This window comes from Danio rerio, chromosome 12 (assembly GCF_052040795.2).
Source record: "Danio rerio strain M-AB ecotype USA chromosome 12, GRCz13ab, whole genome shotgun sequence".
Classification (NCBI taxonomy): Eukaryota; Metazoa; Chordata; class Actinopteri; order Cypriniformes; family Danionidae; genus Danio; species Danio rerio.
Genome location: NC_141032.1, coordinates 995,289 through 1,015,439, shown reverse-complemented (window position 1 = coordinate 1,015,439; position 20,151 = coordinate 995,289). Strand labels below are relative to the sequence as shown.

General features: G+C 34.2%; 1 protein-coding gene and 1 long non-coding RNA gene across 2 annotated transcripts; both read left to right on the top strand.

Moving 5' to 3' along the window:
* The first annotated feature begins 4,983 nt into the window (after positions 1–4,983).
* tob1b (transducer of ERBB2, 1b) lies at positions 4,984–8,166 on the top strand. The gene is made up of 2 exons (NM_212974.1): positions 4,984–5,065; positions 6,064–8,166. Exon 2 carries the CDS (start codon positions 6,168–6,170, stop codon positions 7,134–7,136), a length of 969 nt encoding a protein of 322 aa, NP_998139.1. The 5' UTR covers positions 4,984–5,065; positions 6,064–6,167; the 3' UTR covers positions 7,137–8,166.
* A 5,956-nt stretch (positions 8,167–14,122) lies between these two features.
* On the top strand, positions 14,123–17,270 carry LOC147834359 (uncharacterized). Its single transcript, XR_015503756.1, has 3 exons — positions 14,123–16,113; positions 16,278–16,672; positions 16,719–17,270. It is a non-coding gene; the product is annotated as an uncharacterized LOC147834359 (long non-coding RNA).
* Positions 17,271–20,151: the final 2,881 nt, after the last annotated feature.

The window sequence follows — 20,151 nt, the reverse complement described above, 5'->3', positions numbered from 1 at the left end:
TTATCCTGCAGCCCAGTTTAGCTTCTGCGGTCATTAGTGCTGCTGTAATGAGGCCAATGAAGAAACACTGCGTACACAAGCACCACAGGATTATATATATATATATACAGCGATTGACTACATTTCTCTCTGACACGTGCTTAAAAACACAGTAATCTCAGTATACAGTACAGCTGTTCAGAGATCAGTGAGGCTAATGTGAGATTAATATCATTGCTTGTATTCACAAAACATTTGATCAGAGCACTGGGAGTTCTTCTAGATGGCATTAAAAGTTTTTTATATTAAAAGCTGCGAGACGAACTTTTGAGGATTATAGTTAGAAGGGATACAGCTGTGGAGACTCGCGTTAATATAGCTTTTTATTTTGACACTGTTCAACAATAATTAATATTTAGGTAAGTGATGGGTAATTTATTAAATAATATAATTAATACTCAGTATAAGTACTGCTTCACATTGTTGTGATGGTTGGGGTAGGGGTAGACGTTAATATAATGCAATTTAATGGGTAATTTAATAAATAATATGAATAAAAATCTGTATAATTGCTGTTTTTATATTACTGTAAGGGTTGGGTTTAGGGGTAGATGTTAATAAAACTAAATTTTATGGGAATTTCAATAAATAATATGAATAATATTCAGTATAATGACTGTTTTTACATTACTGTGAGGGTTGGTGCAGGGGTAGACATTAATAAAATACAATTTAATGAGTAATTTAATAAGTATTATTAATAATACTCAGTATAATTACTACTACATATTACTGTGGGGGTTGGGGAAGATGTTAATAAAATACTATTAATGAGTAATTTAATAAATAATATAAATAATAAATCTTGTTAACTTCTGGCCGCAGCTGTATCTCTTCTAGCAACAACCGTTATAGATAGAGACGATTTAAACTGAGAGTGTGGGCGGGGTTTGTGCTATGGATGATGTCATTAACTATGAATACAGTGATTGGTTGATTGGGAGAGGGAGGGGTCTCTGTCGGAGATTTAATCAGATAACGATAGAGCAATACCCTATAATGTTTCTACATATTCAAATAAAGGTTTAAAAAATATTAGCATATTCAAATTAGCATTTTTAAATGCAGATTAGGGCAAGAATTGCATTATGAAAAGAGTGTTTGTTACTTTTAATGTTGTTGACATTAAATAACGATAATTTTTGCAAGAGTACAAACATTTTTGCAAGAGTTAAGGCCTGTTCACAACCGGACGCTTTTTGCTCGCGTTGTTTTCGTCAACGTTTAACGCCTCGTGACTAAATAAAGGGTGCCAATGTGATCGTGCACCATACCTGCCAACACTCTCCCGTATTTCAGACCCATCTCCCGGAAAACTCCCGCACAGCTGTGTTTATGTGCTTTATGAAGGCTGAAAAACAACGTAGATTCATTCGGCGCCGTGTCTGAGTCCACTAGATCCTTTCAGAGGTGTACCAGCTTTGTGAGTTTATCAACTCCTCTAGAAACTACAGCTGGATGACGGAGGCTTTAAGCGATGCTTCCGACTAAGCCCTGCCCAGTTTGATAAACTGTTGTCAGGTGTCATCCACCAGGACACCAACAACAGGCACAATTACCCCCCTACAGGACAAAGTTCATGATTGGTTAGCGCAGCACAATTTGCATCTTTGCATTGACTTAACATGTAAAACACTCTGATGTAAACGTCTGGTGTAAACGCAGCATAAGAACTTAATATGCGGTCCCTGTCGCCATCTTGTGGTGCAACGTCAACCGTCTTTGCTCTGCTCAGTATGACAGGCTGATGGCCGCCAATGTGCTGAATCTCAGAAATGGTAAATATTTCAAATAGGCATTATCTTTATAAATAAACTGCATAGTTGTGATCTAAACAACTACATTCTAAACTAAAAAAGCCTCAAAAGTACATGATGTTGTCCAACAGCTGCAATATTTGTCAGACTGTAGAGTATCCTCTGCTTGCTGCTGTATGTGGGCGGAGTAATACGCAAGGGTGAAGAGGCTGTATGAGTGCTGTTATTGCAGAATACCGCATGGCTATCAGATTCTAGAACCAGACAGAACTGTTGTATAAAATACAACATAATACTAAAATATATAAATACAGAATACATAAATGGAGACGCAGTGGCGCTGTAGGTAGTGCTGTCGCCTCACAGCAAGAGCAAAAGAGAGCAAAAGAGTTTAACATTTAGCCCTGACCGCCATTATTTTGATGATTTTCTCCTACATCTGTGCATTAGGAGCTTTGCATCTTTTAGCCTTTGTGAATTCGGGCCCTGGAGTCTTCAATATTCCTCAGCATATTGTGAACACAAAGCCTATATTTGGTTGGGCTTATAACAATTCCCTGTGCCAAAAACCTTAAACCTCCTGCATATGTGAGCTTGGCTTACAAGACATGAAATATGAGCTCTGTGTACTATTCCTGAAGCTATAGAAAGCAACACAACCCGGCGGATCAGCTTACTATATGCATGCGGCACTGATCAAGAGCTGGGTTTTGATTTACACTGCATTACAGAAGCACGCTGCTATGGTTTTAACTATGTTTAAAGAAATAACGATGACATGTGAGGTTGTTTAGCCACATCTTGGGTATATTGCATAATTTTAAAAAATGCATAAGATTTAGCCATATACATTTGAAAATACTTTCTTTTTTTAAAACAGACTGAAATACCTGGCACAAAACAGACAGACAAAAAAAAGAGACAAGATAAAAACATAAGTAAAACAATAGTATAGTTTATAGTATAGTATATTTGATCAAAGGTTTTAGAACAGTAAAACATTAATGCTCACCAAACCTGTATTTATTTGATCCAAAATACAGCAAAAATGTTAAAAATTAAAAAAATTTTCATTGTTTTTACTGTTTAAAAAATTTATATATGTACAATGTATATATTTCAAAATGTAATTATATATATATATATATATAGTGTATGTTGAGTAATACACAACAGTTCTGTCTGGTTCTCGAATCTGATTGGCTTATAGCCGTGTGATATTCTGCAATATCAGCACTTGTACAGCCTCTTCACTCTTGTGTATTACTCCGCCCACACAGAGTGACAGCAGATTAAAAAACTCACTACAGTCTGACAAATATTGCAGCTGTTGGACAACATCATGTACTTTTGAGGCAATTCAGGCAAGAAAGCAGTTGTTTAGATTGCAACTGTGCAGTTTATTTATTAAGATAGTGCCTATTTAAAATATTTATCTCCATCAGCCTGTCATACTGAGCAGAGCAAAGACCGTTGACGTTGTTCATCCACCAGATGGCGACAGAGACTGCATAATAAGCTCTTAGGGGGAAAAAAAGATCTGCGTATTTTCAAACTACAGCTGATCAAATCTTTATTAAACAGGTATTCCAAGTCGATCTTTCTCTTTTGTATGTTGTAGTGCCGTATTTATACCATATAATTGTAGTGTGTTTAGTGTGAGATGGGACTCATATCACATACTCAGAAATACTGGGAAATCTCTGTAGACTCACGACATTTCATGCTGTTCAGCCTTATAATCTTAAAAAGTGAGCAAAATCAGCTGTTTTGTCTTCACTTTAGACATTACGCTAGAGAATCATTCAAACACTAGCTCTACAGATGTGAATGAATGGTGGAATAAAGTAGTTCCTCATACAAAAGGGTTTTTGAGACTCTCCGTGTTTAATAATCTTTTTTATATACACGATTATGCTGTCGAACTGTTGTATAAACGCAATATCACACTCATAGCAGTGCCATATGGCTGTATATCGGCACTGGTGGGACACTAAGGCACTCGGTCTGCAGCCTTGAGGCAAAGCGCGCCTCCCAGCAGTGCCGATATACAGCCATATCGCACCTGCTACTCGTGTGATAATGCTCATCTATATATATATATATATATATATATATATATATATATATATATATATATATATATATATATATATATATATTGAAAAAAAGGATAAACAAAATTGATAAATAATTAAAATAATTATACATTGTAATTAAAATAATCTAACCATTACTTTAAGCTGCAATCATACAGCTCGATTCAGATAAATTATTAAATAAATTATTAAAATAATAAATGTATTTAAATGTATAAACAAGCAAACAAATGAATAAACCAGTTAATCAACACAGTACAAAGAATATATATAATAAATGTAAACTAAATGCAGGATAAATATTTAATACAAATAATATATATTTATTTTTTTACCCAGAAAAATAAATGTAAATCTTCTACAGAAAGACATTTTATTTTGGGGTCCCTCGCAGAGGATTATTATATTTGGGGGTCCACATTGAAGACCCTGAACAAGCGTGTGTTTGCATACACGCTGATGACGAAAACACGGCCAGCCAATAGCTGAGGAAGACCTGTCGACGCAAAACACACACAAACGACAAATCACAGCCCAGTGGACAAATGACCAGAGTCCCTCCGCGCTCTATTCAACCTGCTGAAATCAACACACATTCAGCATTCTCACAGCATTTAATACTGTCAGGAGCTCGTATGAACACACAACACTGGAAACAGATTTATGAGGGCTTAAGGAGTTTTCCATAAACCATAATAAAACAGGCGATGTATTATAGTGTTTAGATCTGCGTGTGGGAGGAAGATACTTAATACATAACATTTAACGCCAGCCTTGAATGTACTTCACGCTTATTGGTCACGAGGCGGGACGCTTTGATTATTGACGCGGCGCAAAGCCAACCAGAAAGGTGAATTCAGAGGCAAACATGTGACGTCAGCGCGCTCGTCCAATCGTTAGCACCGCTGGGGTTTTGACCTCTGGAAACCGCATCACCGCCCACATCATGTCCGTGGCGGAGGAGCGCTATAAAGCAGATCCAGAGCCGAGTTTAAAGGGCAGAGTTGTAAAAACTCCCAGGCAGTGGGGAGTCGGATTGCCTGACAACAGACTTTAAAAGACAAATCAACATAAAATCGACTAAATCACATCCATGCAACCCAACTGGAATATTCCCGTCGACATCTGTTAGCTAGCAACCGAAGCGGAGAAGAAACACGGTCGTTTAATGTAAGTATCTGGCGCTGATGTGATCATTCAGTAAATACATCGCTGCATTTCAATGTCATTTCCTTAAAGGGGTAGATCATGACAATATAGCTGACAGTCGAGCTCGGTGGAGCACGAAAAGACGATATAACCGGTTTATTGTATGGAAATAAGACGCGTCGACGGTTAAAGACCGAGGATCTGATATAATCATTTTTTAGATGAGTTTCAGTTAGCTATCGCTTCAAGACGGTGATCATTAATATTCTGCTTGATATGAGAGCTGGATGTGTTTGATAAATGGTTCGTTTCATGATGAATTCGCCTCATAGTCATGTGAGCCCCTCTCTCTCTCCTATATGTGTATGTATGTGTGTGTGCGCTTTACGGAAATGTGTGATCAGGGCAGTTCTCAGCTCTGCTGACCACACGACAATCCCAAAACATCCACCGTGCCAAAGTTCATTCCGTCAGTAAGCGTTCATTTGCTGTTTGTTTTGCTCGTTTATTTCGCTCCTGACCGCGTCAAAGCATCCAGAATGTTCTCATTCCATATTCATCATAATAATGGCCGCGTCTCAAACCGAGCGTTCGACGCTCACCGGGGTTTAAAACACGCCCGACGCATGTTTACAGCGGAATCTAACAAATATACATGTCGAAAATTGAATCCAGTGTGTATCGTATGTTTATTCGATCACACATACTAATTTGGTCAACATATACACACGCCCCGAGCGGAGCTGCACGCCATTGGTCGCGACCGTCGGGAAATCCGATCGCCGATCTGTTGCGCAATATCGCCTGGCTGTGTCGCATTGTGCTCAGATGCCCTAAATTCGCATAAAAGGCGTTTTTACGCAACAGTTGACGGAATAAGCAGGCAAGAGAATCCGTGTTATGTAATCCCCCTCAGCGCTGAATTTAAAGCAGATCAGATGGAGGGTTTGATGTGTTTGTTTACATAATGTGGAGCTCAGTCTGAACACCTTGCCTTTTTTTTCTTTCCCCTTTTCAAGGAGACGATTTTTCCCATCATCCACCAGCACCCACTGATCACTACTGCCTTGGAGGTTTTTGCAGCACTCGACACTTAAAAACGCAGCTCTCGACTAAAACAGCTATGCAGCTTGAAATACAAGTAGCGCTGAACTTCATCATTTCCTATCTATACAACAAACTCCCACGGAGGCGAGTCAACATTTTCGGCGAGGAGCTGGAGAGGCAGTTAAAGAAGAAATACGAAGGACATTGGTACCCCGATAAGCCATATAAAGGATCCGGGTTTAGGTGTATCCACGTGGGCGAAAAAGTAGATCCGGTCGTTGAAGAAGCAGCCAAAGAAAGCGGACTGGACATCGAAGATGTCCGCAATAACTTGCCTCAGGACCTCAGCGTTTGGATCGACCCTTTCGAGGTGTCCTATCAGATTGGAGAAAAGGGAGCCGTTAAGGTGCTATACATTGACGATAATAGCGAAAACGGCTCCGAGTTGGATAAAGAAATCAGAAACAGTTTTAACCCCGAGGCTCAGGTGTTCATGCCAATCAGCGAGCCGGTGGGCGTGTCCTCCGAGTCTAGTTCTCCGTCGCCGCCGCCATTCGGTCAGTCGGCGTCGGTCAGTCCGTCCTTCATGCCGCAACGCTCCGCTCAGCCTTTAACCTTCACCACCGCCTCATTTGCCGCCACCAAATTCGGCTCCACTAAAATGAAGAACAGCGGCCGAAACGGCGGGAAAGTTGCACGCACATCGCCCACCAATTTGGGCCTGAATGTCAACAGCCTCCTCAAGCAGAAAGCCATTTCCAGCTCCATGCATTCGCTCTACGGTTTCGGTCTTGGGAGTCCGCAGCCACAGAAACCCTCCGCTTTGTCTCCCAACGCCAAGGAGTTTGTGTTCCCCAATCTGCAGGGCTCCAGCGCAGCATTCGCTAGCGAGAACGCGCTCAGCCCGTTGCCGTACGGCAATGCCTTCGACGTGTTCACGGCGTACGGGAACGTCAATGACAAGTCGCTCATAGAGGGCTTAAACTTCAGTCTGGGCAACATGCAGTATTCAAACCAGCAGTTCCAGCCGGTCATGGCTAACTGAGGAGCGATTGTTGGCGTAAAAAGGAAAACGAAAGGCAAAGACGCACTTGCGATGTGGAAACCAAGACCCCAGTCGTCACCGATAAGCGCATGTGCCCAAGGGTGTTATTTAATTTGATTTATTTTCTTTCTTCCTTCAATCTTGACCCCCTTGAGTTTGTACTAAAAGCTTGTGTTACACACACACACACACACACTTACACATATACACATGCACATCCAAGCCTGGTCAACACACGTCAATGTTGTCTTTTCCTTTTTTGCCAATAATGCAAAAAAAAACAACAAAAAAACGATTTTTTACTACCTTTTTGGAAGAAAAACACTCTAAAATGTTGGGAAAAAACACAGAAGTTCAAGTTCTGGCCTCTTACAGTATTTTAAAGTGGGTAAGACTTGGCTGATTTTTAAGAAATTGGCACTACATATGAAATACCTGGGGTTACGTGGTCTCTTTTTTCTAATTGTATAATTTAATTGAGTACAGAGTTTGTAAAATATCAGAGTATATATATTGTTTCTACAACATGGTATTGCATTTATATCTTTTTACTACTCCAGTGATCTGTGATGGCTGCAGAAGCTTTATGTTATTATAATATATTTTGTTTGTTCGTTTCCTTTTTTTAAGAAAGAAATTCATCTTTAAGAAACCTAGCTCAAACTCTAAAGATTGTGTACAGGATATTCCTTCGCGTCGGGAGTTCAGTGGCGGAATATTTGCTTTTTTGAAACAAAAAGAGTTGTATTTTCTGTTAAGAGTTCAAACAGATTTTTGCTATATTACGGACAATGTAATCGTATATATTAATTTTGTACCTACATTGTGCAATACTTGATAAACAAATTATGGTATAACAAAGTATTTTGAGTCAGTGTCTTACATGTCAGGAGGGACTGAAATAGTTTATATTAAGTTTGTATTAAAATGCTTGAAAATATATGCTTGTCTTTTATTTTTTATTTTTACTTTTTATTTGACATTTGCACCCTGGCCTTTTTCAATAAAAGAAAATTTAGGCAAGAATAAAGCCCTGGTGTTGCTTTTTACTTTCTTCCTCCGTGTTCTGTAAGCAAAGTGTTTTTGCTTTGTTATATCTAATGTTTTTAAAATTGCATCCTATATTTAATGTGACATCAGCACAAAATGCATGCATTAATAACCCTCATAATGCATTCAGTTCATAAATATCTAAAAACAATGCTTATTTATAAAGGAAAGGTTGTAAATCCCCATAGAATTAACATTAGTGCAGATTTTCCTATTTAAAGTTGAATATTTGGTGCTTTTGCTTTTTGATTTTGATCATCTGATTCTGCAAATGGAGTTAATTTTGTCAGATATGTGGATAAACGTGTCAGTTTTGACTTGATATTCGCTGATAAATCAATATTTATGTATGCTATGATGTAGTTTCAAAACTAAATCAGCAATATATGTATTACTGGGAGTAATATTTATGTTCCTTAAGAATTATATTTAAAAAATTGGCTGTTTTTGAGCATTTATCATGTCAAAGAAATGTAATAACAGTCCATTCATTTAAATGCAAATAATAATGTTATATCAGATATGTTCTACTTAATTTCTAATATAATAAGGTAATATTAAGATAATAATAGTTCATAAATAGAATTATGATTTGAAATTTCCCCTCAAAAATGTGTCTAATTATTTAAATAGAGTTATAATAATGCAGTCCATGGTTAAATATTCACTGTTTTATAAAATAAAGATCTCTCAGAATGCAAAAGTTAAGCGATTCTGAGTGCATTATGGGGCTTTATTTAACTTCCAGAGGATAATTCAGAATCAAAACCAAGCCTGAATACTAAAAGATGCTGAATAATACTAATGACCTCCATTGTTATATTAAAATGCCAAATTAATACAAGTGAGCCAAAAAGTAGTCTTGCAGATTAATTGTCTCACCTAAAAATGACAAAAGCAGTTGCTGTTATTATTATTATTATAATAAGGAAATTATTAGTATTATTGAACCATTAGTATAATGGAAGCTTTATTAATAAAAGTTTCAACACAGTAGTAAACATTGCAATATTAATCAGTTGACTAAATATAACATTATTAAAATAATTGTTTGGTCTAATTAAATACAAAGAACCAGTTGGGGTAATTAAATGACAGCTGAATCGTGATTGGTTTGCATTCTTGCATATATTTGCATCCTGAATTGTAGTTGGTCTTTGATCTTTCTACACCTGGCAAAAGTCTTGTGGTGGATCTCAGCTGTTAGAGCACCAAATAATAACTCGACTTCTAGTTGATCATTTGTAACAGTGTCAGAAGGTGGATTTCTCTGCTGAATCATCTGTTGATCCCAATCATCACCAATACTGCAGAAGACCTACTGGAACCAACACAGACACAAGATTCCCACAGGAATCAGTCAAGTTTGGTGAAGGAGAAGTCATGGTTTGGGGTTCATTCAGTATGGGGTCGTGCGAGAGATCTGCAACATCAACAGTCTGAGGTATCAAGACATCTGTGCTGCCCATTACATTACAAACCACAGGAGAGGGACAATTCTCCAGCAGGATAGCGCTCCTCATACTTCAGCCTCCACATCAAAGCTCCTGAAAGCAGAGAAGGTCAAGCTGCTCCAGGATTGGATCAACTAGAAGTCAAGTTATTATTTGTTGTTCCTAAAACTTGGATAGGCCACAAGACTTTAGTCAGGTAAGTGTATTTGCATCCTGAATTACAATCATTCCTTTATTTATATGCCTAATTATAACAGGGTTTTATTCGTGCACTGATTTGCATCCTGAAATGTGATTGGCCAGTCTTATTGCAACTATTGATTGTGTTCAATTGGGGTTGTTTTTTTCTTTCTTACTTCTATATAGTCACTGTGATGAGATATCGAGACACAATATGAACCTTTAGTGGTAAATAAGGTATAAAGAGTGTACGTTGTGAACGTGTTCTGCCCCAGTGACCGCCTCTGTACAGTATGTCTCTTCAGAAATGACTGCAGGCGCTGGAATGGACTGAACATGAGTTTGTGCTGCGTTCGACACATTCCTAAAATTGCAGCGTGTGTTAGGAAAAGGTGCGGCGCAGGTGACCTTTCAAATAATTATTAAGAGCTTTCGCTGATTCACCCCGCTTTCATTTCTGTAACAACATCAGCTGACGTTTCCTCATACAAGCTCAGCTGGGTGGATTACTTATTAATTTGTAGCCAACATTAAGGATTAACATATTTATGGTAGCGTAATCTGGATTACTTTTACACTTACCCTTATTGATGTCACATACACAGACAAAACTATTAGCTCTCATGTGAAATTTTTAATTATTTTAATAACTAGCAAGTGATTACTGATCAGTTAAAACATTTCTAGTCTATAATACATTAGATTAACAGATTTATAGTACCGTAATCTGGATTACATTTAGATTACTTTCATGCTAACCCTTTTTTATGTCTAATAATGTAATTATTAGCCCTCATGTGAGTTTTTTGTTAATACCTGATTGTTACAGATCAGTTACAAAATGTGTAGTCAGCTATATAACAGATTAACACGTTTAAAGTACCGTAATCTGGATTACATTTAGATTACTTTTACACTAACCCTTATTGATGTCACATACATAGACAAAACTATTAGCTCTCATGTGAAATTTTTAATTATTTTAATAACTAGCAAGTGATTACTGATCAGTTACAAAATGTGTAGTCTGTAATATAATGGATTAACACGTTTAAAGTACGGTAATCTTGATTACATTTAGATTAGTTTTATTCTAACCCTTATTTGATGTCAAATACAAAGACAAAATATTAGCCCTCGAGTGAAATTTAAATTCTTTTAATAACTAGTTACTGATTACTGATCATTTACAAAGTTTCTAGTCTATAATACAATGGATTAACAGATTTATAGTACCGTAATCTGGATTACATTTAGATTACTTTTATGCTAACCCTTTTTTATGTCTAATAATATAATTATTAGCCCTCATGTGAGTTTTTTGTTACTGATTATTACTGATCAGTTACAAAATGTGTAGTCTGTAATATAACAGATTAACACGTTTAAAGTACCGTAATCTGGATTACATTTAGATTAGTTTTATTCTAACCCTTATTTGATGTCAAATACAAAGACAAAATATTAGCCCTCGTGTGAAATTTAAATTCTTTTAATAACTAGTTACGAAATTGGTAGTCTGTAATATAACAGATTAACACGATTAAAGTACCGTAATCTGGATTACATTTAGATTACTTTTATGCCAACCCTTATTTCATGTCAAAAATATAGACAATATATTAGCCCTCATGTGAAATTTTCATTCTTTTAATAACTAGTTACTGATCAGTTACAACGTTTGTAGTTATTAATACAATAGATTAATACATTTAAAGTAACCTAATCTGGATTACATTTAGATTACTTTTACACTAACCCTTATTGATGTCACATACATAGACAAAACTATTAGCTCACATGGGAAATTAAAATTGTTTTAGCTAATAACTAGCAAATCATTATTGATCAGTTACAAAATGTGTGGTGTGTAACATTACGGATTAACACATTTCAAGTACCGTAATCTGGATTACATTTAGATTACTTTTATTCTAACCCTTATTTGATGTCAAATACATAGACAAAATATTAGCCCTTATGTGAAATTTATTATCTTTTAATAACTAGTTTTGAAATTTGTAGTCAGTAGTATATAGATTAACACACTTAAAGTATCGTAATCTGGATTACATTTAGATTACTTTTATGCTAACCCTTATTTTAGGTCATATAGACAAAATTATTAGCCCTCATGTGAGTTTTTTTTTAATAACTAGCTACTGATTATTACTGATCAGTTACAAAATGTGTTGTCTGTAATATAACAGATTAACACGTTTAAAGTACCGTAATCTGGATTACATTTAGATTACATTTATGCCAACCCTTATTCGATGTCAAATACATTGACAAAATATTAGCACTCAAATGAGATTGTAATTCTTTCAAAAACTCGTTACAAATTACTGATCAGTTACAAAAAATTTAGTCATTAATATAATGGATTAACACATGTGTATTCATGTAATCGTGATTACTTTTACACTAGCCCTTATTTGATGTCAAATACATAGACAAAATTATTAGCCCTCAAATTAAATTATAATTATTTTATTAACTAGTTACTGATTACTAATCCATTACAAAATCGATCAGCATTTTAACAGATTAACACATTTAGTGCCGTAATCTGGATTACATTTAGATTACTTTTATGCTAACCCTTATTCGATGTCACATACACAGACAAAATTATTAGCCATAATGTGAAATTTTAATTCTTTTATTAACTTGTTTATTGATTGCTAATTAGTTACAAAATTAGTAGTCAGTACTATAACTCATAACACTTTTACAGTAATGTAATCTGGATTACATTTAGATTACTTTTACATTAATCCTTATTTGAAGTCACATACATAGACTAAACTATTAGCTCTCATGTGAAATTTTTATTCTTTAATAACTAAATACTGATTACTGATCAGTTATAAAATTTGTAGTCAGTAATATAACAGATTAACACATTTAAAGTACCGTAATCTGGATTACATTTAGATTACTTTTTACGCTAACCCTTTCTATATGATCATATATGATGTTTGCACTAGAAACAAGACAAAACTTCTAAGAAAAGCATTTTTTTTTGGAGTGTACTTTGTGTTGCGTCTTATTGTGTTTGAGCTCAGTTTTATTGCAGTATCACCAGCATTACACTCTCAGTGTCCACTTTGTTTTTGCAGCTGAAGTGTAAAGCCTGTGTGAGCGCCAGCGCTGAGATCATGCCTTTCACAATGTGCGCTTGTTTATTTTTAATCCCGCACTTTGAGACGTGGACGCCGATATAGCACCATCTGCTTATCTCCAGAGTGTTTTGGCACTGGGAATTATTTTGGTGGCAGCTTAAGCATATCACATGCTCATCCGTGAAGAGGAAAACCAGGATTCTGGACTGGGATAATGGGTTTTTGCTGTTGTTGAATAGACGAGGATGAAATTACATGGAAAAACACTACAGGGAGCTGGGATAATGGGATAACTAATTTGATCTGATATCAACACTATGGAAGATGCACAAATAAAGTATTATTAATAATAATATTGATAATAATAATGCAGTTCGGTCAGTTTTGACCAGGAAGAGATTTACCAAAATGTCTGAAACAAATAGCTATTTATTATGAAAAAAACACTGCACAAATGTATTCATTTTAGTATTTAAATGGATATGTAATTTATTTTTATTAATTTTAATTTTAACATTTATTTATAATGGAGAGAAACACTGCCATAGCTTTTTAGGCCCTCAAAAGTAATTTTATAATTGTTTTTTGTTCACTATTTAAATACATTTATTATTTATTTATAATATTTATGTTTATTTATTTATTTAAAAATATATTGTTTATTATGTATTTTGCTTTATTTCTTTCATTCTTTAATAAGTTGATTGAGTTATATCTATTTATTAATTTTAATACATTTTATTATTTTTTGTTTATTTATTTAAATGTATTTATTAATTTTAATAAATATTATTTATTAATTTAGCTTATATTTATTTATTTAAAATTTATATCTATTCATTTTAATAAATAATATTTTAGATTTTATTTATTTTTTATATCTGTTTATTTATTTTATTAAATATTTATTTAGCTTATATTTATTTATTTGTTTATTTATTTTAATAAATATTTATTTTGCTTATGTTTATTTAATATTTATTTATTAATTTTAATAACTATTGTTCATTATTTATTTAGCTAATAATTGCTTATTTGTTTATTTATTTAATATTAATTAATTTATTTTAATAAATATTGTTTATTATTTAGCTATTATTTATCTATTTAATATTATTCATTAATTAGTTTTCTTTCGGCTGAGTCCCTTTATTAATCTGGGGTTCGTTATACTTATATATAAGTATTAAAGTAAATTTCTAAATTGTTATAATTCACAAAAAATATCAATAATACTGCAGTGCTTTAATAAGTGCATTCAAATCACGGTAAAAGCAAAGAAATGCATACATTTCTGGTCATATTGGATGTGAGGCAAACTTCCATTCCGGACCTGACCAGTGTTTATTATTGGTTGAAGAGACGCCAAACCTGTAGGCAAGGATATGTTACATGCATGAAGAAAAATACAGAATATTGCAATGAAAAGTCGAGCATTATTCATAACTATAAGCCACATTCCATACAATATTGAAACCATTTCCTGAGAATCAGGTCCAATCTCTTGTGTTTAAAGGTATACAAATCAATTCCATAGTTTGTACATCTACTGTATTGAAAAATCAGAATGAGATCACTTGAAGAATCTCAGGATTTATGGTGTACAGTTGGGTGTTTGGGTAAAATCTTTGTTGTTTTATTCTTTGTGCTACTGTAAATACTGCTTCCTAATTTACATGTAATATCGGGCTTGTTTCTTTGGTGCATTTTGCATGAAATTAACATAATTTTCAGAATAACAACAAAAAAAGATTCACAGACATCTTTATTAATTGTTGTAATTTTTTAAATATTAATTTAAGACAATATCAGTGTTTTAACATCATAATATTTTTAATTAACTGAGATGTGTTTTTTTATGTATCTCTGAGTTTTGTTTTCTATTGAGGATATTATAAAACGAATCTTTCATAAGTGACTTATTATATGCATCCCGCAAAAAATTAATTAAATTAAAATGTCAAAATGGGGCAGCACGGGGGCTCAGTGGTTACCACTGTCACCTCACAGCAAGAAGATTGCTGGTTCGAGTCCCGGCTGGGTCAGTTGGTGTTTCTGTGTGGAGTTTGCATGTTCTCACTGTGTTGGTGTGGGTTTCCTCTGGTTTCCCCCGACAGTCAAAACACATGCACAGTGTATGAGTGTGTGTAAATGAGTGTGTATGGGTGTTTCCCAATACTAGGTTGCAGCTGGGAGGGCATCCTCTTTGTAAATCATATGCGGGAATAGTTGGCAGTTCATTCCGCTGTGGCGACCCCTGATTAATAAAGGGTCTAAGCTGAAAAAAATGAATGAATGAATAAAATGTCAAAGTTTGCGTGACATATTGTTGAGTTATTAAGCATTGCAGATAAACGAATGCCAAAATGAATCAACACTCCTATTCTGAGCTGTACCTACTATAAGAGATCATAGTAAACGTGATTCAGTTTGGCGTCATGAAAATAGTGCTGTAATAAATGTGTTATACCTAGTGGTTTGAAGGATAGTGTTGAAACAAAGACTATTAATACATATTCAGGTCAAACTGTGATGCTTAGAGTCTTTTAATGTGCCAGCCACTGATTCATGATTCAAATGATTCTTGATTTAAATGATTCATGATTCAAATGATGCTTGGTCAAGCGTTTGGATGTAGTTACTCAATTTGCTCGATTTAAGGGTGTTTGCATATTTGTGCCGGGACAAAAATAGGGAATGAGAGAAACACGTCTGCAGTGTGGCTGCAATCCTTAAAAGGGAATATACTACAGTAAAACACAGGCGTTCTGATGTGTTTTGGAAAAATGTGTCCTGGCTGGCGGTCAGACTTTGGTCAGTCGCTTTCAGTGCCAACAGACGGATCTACAGAAATACACTGTAACCTAGTGAGGGCACATGAAAATATACTACATTCATTTATTTAAAATACAGTAGTGTTTTTTAACAGACTATAGTAAAGTGCTTGAATTATTCTGTTGTGGCAATTTTATAGTTGCTATGGTAATGCAACAACTACAGTAATTAATATGCTGTGATTCTATAGTTGCTATAGTAACGCATTGACCACAGCAATTAATCGTGGTGATTCCATAGCTGCTATGGTAACAAACACTGCAGTAATTAGTTATTGTGGTGATTCTGCAGTTGGTATGGTAATGCAACTATAGTCATTAATCTGCTGTGGTGATTCTACAGTTGCTATGGTAACGCAACAACAACAGTAATTAATCTGCTGTGGTGATTCTATAGTTGCTATGGTAACACAACAACTACAGTAATTAATCTGCTGTGGTGATTCTACAGTTGCTATGGTAACGCAACAACAACAGTATTTAATCTGCTGTAAGTGATTCTATAGTTGCTATGGTAACACAACACCTGCCGTAGTTAGTGTGATGATTCTGCAGTTGCTATGGTAATGCAACAATTGCAGTAATTAGTTATTGTGGTGATTCAGCAGTTGTTATGGTACCACAACAACTACATTAATTAATTTGCTGTGGTGATTCGACAGTTACTATAGTAACGCAACAACTACAGTAATTAATCTGTTGTGATTCTATATTTGCTATGGTAACGCAATTGCTACAGTAATTAATCTGTTGTCATTCTATAGTTGCTATGGTAACACAACAACTACAGTAATTAATCTGCTGTGGTGATTCTACAGTTGCTATGGTAACACAACAACTCCAGTAAAATAAACAAAAAACCAAATACTTCTGATATATTAAACTATAGGGTATATCATACTACAACACACCACAGTTTAACGCAATATAGTACAGTCTATATCACAGTTTATCAGTTCACTACAATTAATACTACTGCATGCTGGGTCATTTGTTTACAAAGAGGTAACATATACAGTATAATACACTTTACTATAGTATTTTTGGTGTCCTCAGGATCACTGACAGGTCAGGGTGAGAGCGTGGTGTTTCTGCAGATGTGCTTCAGTGTTCATTGAGTGTGATTGTGAGCAGTTCTGAGGTGGAGTCTCAGCTTTATCTGCATGAACTTCAACACCCTCAGTAAATATGTGTGGCATCTGCAGGAGGAAGAGCTGGAAACTCTGGAACATCTGCTTAATAATGCTGCTGCGCCCACAAAACTATCTAGTGATGATGATTAAAAAAATTATTATGTACAGATGATTTATTAGAGAGGATTTAGGATGTTAAAGACAAAATTGTTCGCCCTTCTGTGAAATTTTATTCTGATTGCCCAAGTGATGAGTAAGGAAACTTTTTCACAGTGTTCCCTATTATATTTTTCTTCTGGAGAAAGTCTTAGTTATTTTAGTTTGGTTTGGGAAATAACTGCTGTGATTAATAATTAAATAAAAAATGTAAAAATAAAATAAAAAAAGTAACATATAAATATAAATAAAGTCAAATAAATTTTTTAAAGCATTTTGCTTTAAACAAAATCAAATATGGGGGAGAGAAAAATTATTTAGATTACAGCGAGCTGAGAAAAATAAATAAAAAAATTAATTAAAAAATTTAATTTAACTAAAAAAATAAAATAACTAAAATAAAATAAAATGAAAATAAGCATTTTTGCTTTAAACAAGATCAAATTTGGGGGTCAGAAAAAATATTTAGATTATTTTGCTCAGCTCACTGTAAATAAATAAAAATAATAAAATAAATAAAAAATTAAAATAAAATAAAACAAATTATAAAAAATAAAATAAAATAAGCATTAAACAAATAATTTTAATAATTTAAACAAAATGAAATATAGCAGTCAGAAAAATGATTTAGATTACAGCAAGCTGAGAAAAATAAATACAATAAAGTAAAAAATAAAATAAAAATAAAATAAACATTTTTGCTTTAAACAATATCAAATTTGAGGGTCAGAAAAAATTATTTAGATTATTTTTCTCAGCTCACTGTAAATAAAATAAAACAAATAATAAAAAAATTAAATAACATTTAAAAAAATATTAAAATAAATAAATAAATAAATAAAATAAATAAATTAAGTACTTTTGCTCTAAACAAAATGAAATATAGCGATAAGAAAAATGATTTGGATTTTTTTTTTCAGCTCACTTTGAATAAAATAAAATATGCAAATAGAGACGCCAGAGATGGGTTGTGGCTGGAAGGGCATCCGCTGCGTGAAAACTTGCTGGATAAGTTGGCGGTTCATTCTGCTGTGGCAACCCCGGATTATTAAGGGACTAAGCCAACAAGAAAATTAATGAATGAATAAATAGAAAACAGAAAAAATATTTAGATAATTTTTTTCTGAGGCCAGAAATGATTAAACAAAATAATAAAACAAAATCAAATAAAATTAATTGAAAAATTACATTAAAGCCAGAAAAAAATAATCATTAAAAAATGAAAATATATTCATTAAAAATTAATCCACAATGAGCCAAGTGTCAGATTTTTTTGCAAACTATTTATTATTATTATTATTACTGTAATATTGTTTGGTTGTTTAGCTTTGATTGCCCTGTCCTACACTTCCCCAACAATTACTATTAATAATCCTCCCATACAGGGATGCCAGAACAGCTGACGTTTAACGCTGTGGTGTGTGTGTTTGTGTGTTTAGAGTGAGTCTTGGAAACACCCCATATGTACGTCAGCATTCAGGAATCCCAGTCTGATTCAACACAGAGGAATCCCAGTCAGGTGGTGCTGATGTTCAGGAAAGCTGTGTCTCTTTAACCTCTCTGGCACGAATGACGCGCGCTGGATAATAATATATGGGCTTTTCTCAGAGCGAGGGCTGGGTTGGTGGTTTCTGTAGACAGACAGAAACTCTTCCTAATGTGTACAGTAAACGAATGCTTGTGCATACAGTGTTCAGCATAAATGAGTTCACAGATCTCTCTTTTAAATGAATGTTTTCTATTATGGAGAACCAGGAGTGCCAGTTAGAAATAAAATGAAAAAAATAAAGTGCATGTATGAACTTCCTCTAATCACTGAATATAGGCCACAAAACATGAATCAGTCATCTTTTGTGTTTGACTTTTAGGGAACTATTTAAAAAAATGCATCTGAAAAGAAGAAACAATGTTCACAAGTCCAAGCTAATTAAGAAGGAGAGCTGCTAAATACCACAAACGATGAATCACTAATGAATCAATACGTTATTCAAAACTATTCACGACACGGTTTCTTGTTTCTGAGGTCAACAATTTGTGTTGTCTAAATCTGGAAATACCTGTTATATCAGTTACTATACCATGAACTCAAATGTGTATGTCCTCTAATAGTTCCTTAGCACAGAGCTTCTGATTGGATAGTGTTTGGCCACGCCCCTATGTGCAAGATGAGTCATCACTGTTCACTCATTTGTCTTTATTGTTAACATTTAGAACTTTAAAATTACTGTCGACCCAACATTACTATTCAGACACTTTTGAGATTTAATAATAACAGTTTTACCACTATAAAGATATGTCACTTCGATTTAGCTAAAAAATAATAATAACCCAGCAGTTGAGTTGATGTGTATAGTGTTTGTCCATATTTAGCCCAACACTGGGTTGCAACAACCCAGCATTTTTAAAGTGTTACCATTAATATGCTTTGTAACTGATGCCCATATTGATCTGGATAAATCCAATGCTGGGTTATATGTTTTCATTATATTTTATCCAAAGTTGGGTTAAAACAACGCAGTAATTTTGACCAAGATGTACTTTTTTTTTTTAGTTCAACTTAAATTACACCTTTAAAATCAATAACGGTTGGATTTGTCTATTTTTGACCCAATATTGGGTTAAAACAACCCAGCATTTTTACAGTGTTAATTTAAATGTTTAATGCAAACATATTAACATAAACAAATCCAATGTTGAGTGGTAATTACATTTTGTCCAAAGTTGGGTTAAAACAAACCAGCAATTTGTGAATATAACCTGGTTTATTTGTCCAACATGTTTTTAATACATAATAATCATCATTTTTTTATAAATATGCTTTAACTGAATTGGCAGTAAGACAAATATCAAACTCAACGTTTTGATCGATTTTAGAGGGAGGGGCTTTTGATAAGAGGGTGGGACCTGTACATTAGACTGATCATCTGATTGGACAAACATTTGCCACACCCCCCAGTGCAAGATGAGTCACCATTACTGTAGTTCTTTATTCTAAAAATTAAATCTGCATTTAAATGTAAATTACGGCAACATTTACACTCTTAAAAATGCTGGGTCATTGTAACCCAACATTGGGTCAA

Excerpts from the sequence above, each read along its gene's own strand:
- tob1b (NM_212974.1), top strand. The coding sequence starts at position 6,168 with ATGCAGCTTGAAATACAAGTAGCGCTGAACTTCATCATTTCCTATCTA.